Below are 8,001 nucleotides of genomic sequence, written 5' to 3' on the forward strand. Positions count from 1 at the left end.
GTGTATAGTGTATGAGTTCGTTTCAGAGTTGAGAACTTGAGCGGCGTTTTGTGGGTACCCATTTTGTGCTAGACAGATGGCAATAAACAATGGATACCGATTTCGAATAAGAACCGAAATGTATTTATTATACGTTTTCGTATTGTTTCGGGCTTAAACCATAAAAGAAAATACAGTTTATCATTGCCGATAAAAGAGGCTTAGCATTTATTAGGCCTAGCTAGCTAGCTAAGCAAACTCAATTCAAGAAGGCTCATCGCGTGGGCCGCGGTCGCGACAGGGCAGGGTCTACTAGGCCTAGCCATAGCGCGGCTAGTGAGTGAACCTAGGCCTAGCATTTTTTTTGCAAATCTGTAAGTCGAAGTTCGCGTAACTCGAATTTTTATACTGGTCCCATTAGATTCGACTTAGGCGGAGTCGACTGTATTATTAGTAGTAATGGCACAAAGAACAATGTATGAAAAACAAACTATAGTATAACAATTAATTTCTTGGTAGCAACCATGCGTTTATATCATAATGGTCAGATTTTATTTTTATTATGTATTAAATACCTTAAGGTCACTAAACTCAGCATCCAAGTACTCTCTCAGTAGAGATAGGTGTAAAAGGTGAAAAGTTGTCTCCTCTGCAGATGTTGGTCGCTTTTTCTCGGCTTGCTTACCAAATCTTACTTCCTCACGTAACAATGAAAAATGAGGCTCATGAGTGATCAGTCCAAGTATCATCTAGGAAGAAGAGAAAAATAACCGTAGATTACCAGTTCAATGGTCCAGTGGGCACTGCATGCAAGAAAAATGTCCCTAGCTCTACGTTTATACATTTACACAAACGTGTAAGATCCAATGCGCACTCACTCACATGATTCATGCGTTTAACATACTTTCCTGTTGCAAGATAAGCCAAACCTTAAAAATTAGTTTTATTCTATTATATTTTTCCCAGACCTATAATATTATCATACAATTGAGCACAGACAATCAGGTATTAATACAAAGTTTGTTCACTTTAACATGGTCATACAAAAAAAATTAAAACTCGTTCATAATCATTTCGTTTACAAATTTTATATATTTATATACGAGACATATAATATCATCGCACAATCAAGCATGGACAGACGGGTGCAGTAATACCCCTTTCACACCAAAACTCCGGAGACACCCCGGGGTTTATGACCATTCAAAACGTCGAGAAACTCCGGAGATACCCCTTTCACACCAACTTAGTAACACCGGGGTTTATAAAATGAAATTGTAAATGTCGCCCTCTATTTTGTTTGTTTACATAGCAACGATCATTAGAATCCTTTTAATTAACAATATTTTAAATTTAATAATTACTTTCAAAAGTCTCAGAAGTAATATAATGTTTTATTGATACTACTTATTACTTTTTATACCCGTTATATATTTTGTACAAATATTTAACGTATTTTGAAATAAAACTAAAGCAATGAGTGATCGTGTGAGGATGACCTTTTGACCGGAGTTTGATGTTGGTACCTTTCACACCAAAACAACGGGGTGTCCCCGCAGTTCGCTCTCCGGAGAATGTTCAACTGTTCAACCCTGCAGTTTTAAACTCCAGAGTTGCTTGATTTTACCTTTCACACCAAACATCGGGGCGTCAACTCCGGAGTGTCTCCGGAGTTTTGCTTTTGGTGTGAAAGGGGTATAGGATCTAGATTTCAATTTAGCTCTGATGTACATGTAATGGACTATACCATATATTACTAAGACAGGATGGATCCAAGTTTTTTTTTGGAGGGTACTAGAGACCAGTTTGTGATTGTTTAAAGGACAATTTAATAACCTGTTGAAATAGGGGTGGTGGTGGTGGTGGTGATGGGAGGCAACCTGTGTACACAAAGAGAGCAAGCAGGCACAAAAAAAAACTCTATAAGAAACAAGTCTTTTTTGTAGGTTAGCCTGGCCATGTAGGTAGTACTCACCAGATCTGCATCTAAGCCATATAAACAATGCCTTGTGTTAGGATCGTAGTTACTATCACTTTTCTCACAACGAATGAAATCCATTATCTTGTGTTCACCTTCTCCTGGGGTCTAAATGGAAACAATTAGTGAAGAGCAAAGTAAAGTAAAGGTGCTTTTATTATTAAATTTATTTTTAAAAAACATCTGAAAATGTATGTTGAATATGTTGGCCGGGTGCAGACTAAAAAAAATACTTTGCCACATGTTATTATCTTACAAGTTCAAAACAAATAAAACATACACGTCAGACACGTTCCTAATGTAAATGACTGACATTAAAAATAAATACATTTATAAAAGATTTTCTTGGATAGCCCAAAAAGCCAATTAATTTCATTCACACAAAAACTTCCATCAGTATGCATTTGACAAACACACAATAACCGCATAATATTGTTTGATTTATTATTAATATACTGTACCTCATGACCAGATAAGTATATCCTAATACCCTGCCAAAGTGGATCAGAGGTGACCTTTTGCGATATGAAGTACTGAAGCTGATTGTGAAGGCGCACCATAAATGGTGTACCCGGTGTGATGCAATTTGAATCAAAACGCTTCTCATCTGGCAACTTTTCTCCTTTTGCTAATGCTTGCTTTTCTTGCTCTTCGGCAGCCTTGGCAGTTCTGAAATTGCCACACATAAAAATGTAACAACATATTTGATGATTCAGTATACAAAGTATTTTAAAAACAATCTTGAGATTATATATTTTGCAAACAGCTGAGTTGCATGCACCAATTCTTCATAATGTTAAATTTTAATTTGTTCCGTATCTTAAAGATCAGTGAAAAAGTGTCACATGTTAGTATCAACTGTATCATAGTGTAAATTCAATATCTCATGTGACACACTGTACTTAGGAATTAAAATTATTTGCACTAAATATAGAATCAGGTTGAAATGTTACCTAAAACGTCGCCCTCTCTGTTGATTCATTTTTGCTCTTGGTGCACAACCGTCAATAGCCATATAAAAAACCTTTCTAGGCTTGATCAATCGAAACAATACCTGAAATAATTAAAGAATAAATTAATAAATCTATGAATATATTGAAATACAGATTTATCTTCGTTTTTTCCTAAATTATAAAGGATAATTTTTCTGAATTTTTCCTACAATATTATAGACATTACTTACATATGGGCCAATAAAAAATAAAAGCATAAACTGTGTACCTCAATATAATGAAATATATCGGCAAATATCTTTTCTTCTGTGATTCTAAAGTGCACATTACCATCATCTGGATGTGAGCATGTGTGAACAATACCGTTCATATCAAAGTAAAGGTTATCAAATTCAGGGATCTAAAAGCAAGAAATAAGTTTATTTAAAAAAAATCCAATTGCTTATTTCATGATTGTTTTGTTATTAACCAGCATAATTACTGTTTGCATGGTAGCAGGACAATTGGGGTTGAATTCCGACACTAAGTACATGAGTCACAGTGCCACCATGGTTTGGTAATTGACACCCTAGATGGTCGGAAATTTTATGATGTGCGTACGTTACCGACAAAAGAGTAAATTCCACCGAGAGAGTCAATTCATGTCACATGTCTCATATGCATTATGCATGCCTCAACTCTAGAACGTACCTGTTATTAATCTATTTTTAGATTGGTTGTGGTTGATATTTTTAAGCGTCACGGATAAGGTTTTAAGCATCATGGCCGACAGTAAAGCGTCACGGTAGAGAACCCAAGCGTCATGGTACCGTGAGGCTTCAAAGGCCTGGGGAGAACACTGAAACTACTTGTGTGTAATTAATGAAGAAATTACTCCTAACAGGCATAAACTTATTAAAAGCCTAATAATAGAATATAGAGAAGCAGGATTATCTATGAATTTATTAAAGCAGACATATTAAATCATTTAGTGTAATTCAAATGTACGCCATGGTTAGGGTTTCAACACCAGAACTCAACTACCCAGCATTACAGAATCCAGCAAGAGACGATGAGGCCGCAGGCCCTCTAAACCTAAAAAAACATCCTTCTAGACAATGGTGGGTAAAGTCAAGTCAAAAAAAGAATTTTCCATGAAGCAAAAACGATCAAACCAACAAAATCACATACCTAGGCTAACAAACCTGTCGATAGATTTGGTGTTAAACTTACTTTGTATATTATATGTATGATTTTTCATTACGATTTTTAATTGACCAATCAATTGCGATGACGGAACCCTACCCCTAATATCCTTCTTTCCTGTACTACTGTAGGAGGCCTAACTATCCATGACTAGGCCTAGTTTGTTACGACCAGCTAGGCCTAAACTAAATCATCATTGAAAGCCGCCCTCCTAAATGGGTATTACTAAATGCACCAAAACATCATGTTACTGGCGCCAAACATCATTGGAACGAAACGTTACAAATCGTCCAGGTTGACAGACGATTGGGACCACGGACGAAAATGCAGTCCCAATCGCCTTATGTTTTTGAAATAAAACGCAGGAAGGTTTACTCGCCTCGTCTCCTACCATCAAATGAAATTATCCGCCCATCACTAAAAACTATTTCTTATATTAAAAACAACATTATGTTATAGAAACTTCAATTAGCTAAATACAATTAAAAACCTATTCCCTACAATTTGTGACGTTTTGTAAAAATAATGCATATACATATATTACTTTAAAAACATTAAACCAGGTCATTCTTCATCTTAAATGTACGAAAAAAGTTATCTCAATAGGAACATATGGTATTTATTTTAAAATTAAATGTAGTTTATAAATCTAAAAAAACGTAGGGAATGGGATTCATCAATTGTTGCAAATAAATATAACACCACACCACCCACTTATTATCATTATGTTTAAACAATCTTAAAGATGTATTGTCCCTTGAAACACAAAAAAAATGAAGGTCTAAATATTATAAATTTAAATTGGCCATATCAAAGTAAATATTAAAGTTATTCACTTTAAGTCGAAAATTCAAGCCAAAAGCAACAAGTTTACGTAATTAACAGGTAAATTAGTTTGATTAAATTTCGTCTGGAAAATCGTCGCGAGCGAAAGTAAACAAAGATTTCAAACCATGAGTATGCATTATGCATATGCTAATTACGATTGTTTACAACTCGTCACGGTTGAGAAGGTATTTTCACACAGATCGTGAGGAAGTTTTATGATTATGCATACAGAGTAGCCAAACAAGCGCGTTTTATTATGGGATATGTTTTGATCGAAAACTTTGACTGGAAGTCAAAGTTATTTTTTTAACAAAAAAACGTCTGTATTTTAGTTAAATGATTTTTTTTTCGACAAATTTTTGGTGATAGTTAATAACTATTATGATACTTCAAAATGACCCACCTTTTTTCGAAATGTGTTATTTTTTTGGAATTAGTCAAAGGGACAATACATCTTTAACATTTATTATTTATAAATAAAACAATACATTTTTTTTTGTAATTTTGGCCGCCTCTTCCTAGACTTAGCCGCTAGCAGGACAATGAGACGATCGGATATATTATTACGGTTGTTAGACGATCGGGCCCAGAAAATGTGGTCCCGATTGTCTTCAGCGTTGGGCCAGATTGTCTCATGAGTTCGCCTACTATGGATATAAGAATAATAAAAAGGTGGGTGATTTACCCACAAAAGAGTTCATTAAGAAATTTAACCAGATGTTAATTACAAACGAAATTACCATTATGTAAGAAAGATCGACACAGACATTTTTTTATGTGCTTTTTATTTTACTGCAATGATAATGACAAAGAACCTAGGCCTAATCAAAAATATAAATTCAAACTGTTTTGGTAGGTGTTAGCGCTTTGATATTTAGTCCGTAACACGCTACATTTTATTGTAAGAGAAATCCTCAGATTGTGTCACGGTCAACAAACGTGGTGGAGAACAACAGGCCCATGAAGGTTTCTCGTCTCATCTCTTACCACCACATAAAGATTATCTGACCATTGACGTTTCATTATTTATATATAATATTAGGCCTAGTATTTAATCTAGTAGGCCTATTTGAAACTATGCAGGAAATTGCCATAACAAATTCCAAAAGTTGGTTTTATTGTAACCAAAATAAAACGTGAACCGATTTGAGGCCGATCGTCTTGTTTGTTGGGCCCGATCGTCTTACAACCTTGTTGGGCCCGATCGTCTGTTCCCCATTAGGCCTCTAGACTAGAGCCCTCCCTAGAGTTGGGCCTAAACTTACATACAGGCCTAACTCACTTTACCTGATTTTCTTTGACAACCTCACTCAGACAAGGATACCGTTCACTGAGCCATCTATAAAACTTAGGAACACCCATGGTTTAGTAGAGAGTTTTCAATGATAAGAGGGACAGTCGATCACCTATGTCCTGGCTTGGACCGGGAAGGCAGGGGTCGGGGGGAGAGAGAGAGAGAGACCACAATTCCGGTTCGTACCAAAAAGATCCACATACACAACAAAAAAAGATAGAAATCAAAGCATGATGAAATGTGATGCAAAGCGATAAATTGTATAGCGCCACCACCGCCGCCGCTAAGAACGTTTTTTAGAGATAGGCGGCGTGCACACACACGACGATCGAGATCATCAGAGAGGGGGGAGAGAGCAGCAGGGCGCAGCAGCAGGCTGCTGAGCAGCAAACTTACAGGCACCAGAATCAATTCAAAGTTTGCCAAAAGTCCAAAATGATAAATGTGGCAATCTAAACTTTTTAATATTGTATTAGGAAGAAGACATCTTAAATTATATAAATCCACTAATATTTTTATATTTGACTGTTATTTTTTCTAGAAAAAAAGGCAACGGTTTTGATTTTGCATGACATTTTTATTTTTTATTTATTAACCATATTATATTAGGCAGTACAAATAAAATTTCAATTATTGCTTTATTTTGGGGTTTAAGGTCACCAAATACAGGCCAAAATACCAAAAAATCGTATTTTAAAAATAAAACCACTAAAATAGTATTTCACGGCGATTCACACGCTAAGTTTGACATTAATTTCGAGCAAAACTTGAGCTTTTTAAAACCACTGGCTCCGACAATCCACGACATTTCATCAAGTGATTCAAATGTTCCTATGCGCGCCGTTTTAATAAATTTAGAATACATATTATAGACGAGGTTACGTTTGGTTGCGCACATATTTATGTACCGCAAACGCACGAACCTGACGACGAAAGAAGGACTTTCCAACGCACCTGTATTGGAAAACTGGATGCTACAACCACATAAGAGTAATTTTTCATTCACTAAGCTCCATATATGAAATATACAACTTTGTATTGTATTGTTTAATATTTTAAAGAGAAGTGGGCACTGTCATCCAACTTCTTAACGCATGGTAGGCCTATCTGTTCGCCTCCGCTTTGGCTGATACTTATTTAGGAATATTTGCAATGAGACTTCATCGACTGATGATATTTAAATGCATCTGACACACAAACGTGTCTACTTTTATGCAATATTGCTTTGACTGACTTGCATAGCTTTATTAGAAAAGTACACAATAATACTACTAAATTAAATTATTAAAAAAAAAAATTGTATCAAAAATAAAATTCGGAACTATGTAGTGTACGGCTATTGATTTTGTTATACGAAGTATTCCTTCACTTCAAAATATCTGTAAGCTCAAAATGAAATCAATACTGGATATGGAACTTTGTTTTAAGACTTTACGAAAATAAAAGACGCTAAAGACAATTACGCTATGTGAATATTAAGGTAGGGTCGTATCAGAAAGTGACAACGTGCATGTACATGTCGAATAATGAGAGACATGCACGTTGAATTCTGTTAATCAGTCGAAAGTTTAAACATCAATGATACTATGAGTTGGTAATTTATACAGTAACCCGCCCGTGGCCGTAAAACTACTGTTTTACGACTATTTATGTTGTTATACATCCCTTCACTTTGAAATATACCATTATGTAAGCTAAAAAAATGAAAGCAATTCTGGATTTGGAACTTTAGACTTTAATTTTGACTGACTTTACGAAAATAAAAGACGCTAAAGAAAGATGTT

General features: G+C 35.2%; 1 protein-coding gene across 3 annotated transcripts in view; it reads right to left on the bottom strand.

The window, feature by feature from the left end:
- LOC144858458 (5'-3' exoribonuclease 1-like) overlaps positions 1-8,001 on the bottom strand; it is a 76,330-nt gene that overhangs the window by 33,606 nt on the left and 34,723 nt on the right. For 2 of the 3 annotated variants that reach the window (XM_078714671.1, XM_078714665.1), the window contains exons 1-6: positions 6,211-6,393; positions 3,179-3,310; positions 2,911-3,011; positions 2,419-2,626; positions 1,955-2,065; positions 555-728 (exon numbers count right to left, since the gene is read on the bottom strand). In XM_078714671.1, coding sequence (XP_078570797.1) covers positions 555-728; positions 1,955-2,065; positions 2,419-2,626; positions 2,911-3,011; positions 3,179-3,310; positions 6,211-6,285 — 801 coding nt within the window. In that variant the 5' untranslated portion in view covers positions 6,286-6,393. Of the gene's footprint in view, positions 1-554; positions 729-1,954; positions 2,066-2,418; positions 2,627-2,910; positions 3,012-3,178; positions 3,311-6,210; positions 6,394-8,001 lie in introns of those variants that run through there. The other variant, XM_078714670.1, reaches the window with a different exon arrangement.

The sequence above is a fragment of the Antedon bifida genome, chromosome 2 (assembly GCF_963402885.1).
Source record: "Antedon bifida chromosome 2, ecAntBifi1.1, whole genome shotgun sequence".
In the NCBI taxonomy this organism is placed as follows: Eukaryota; Metazoa; Echinodermata; class Crinoidea; order Comatulida; family Antedonidae; genus Antedon; species Antedon bifida.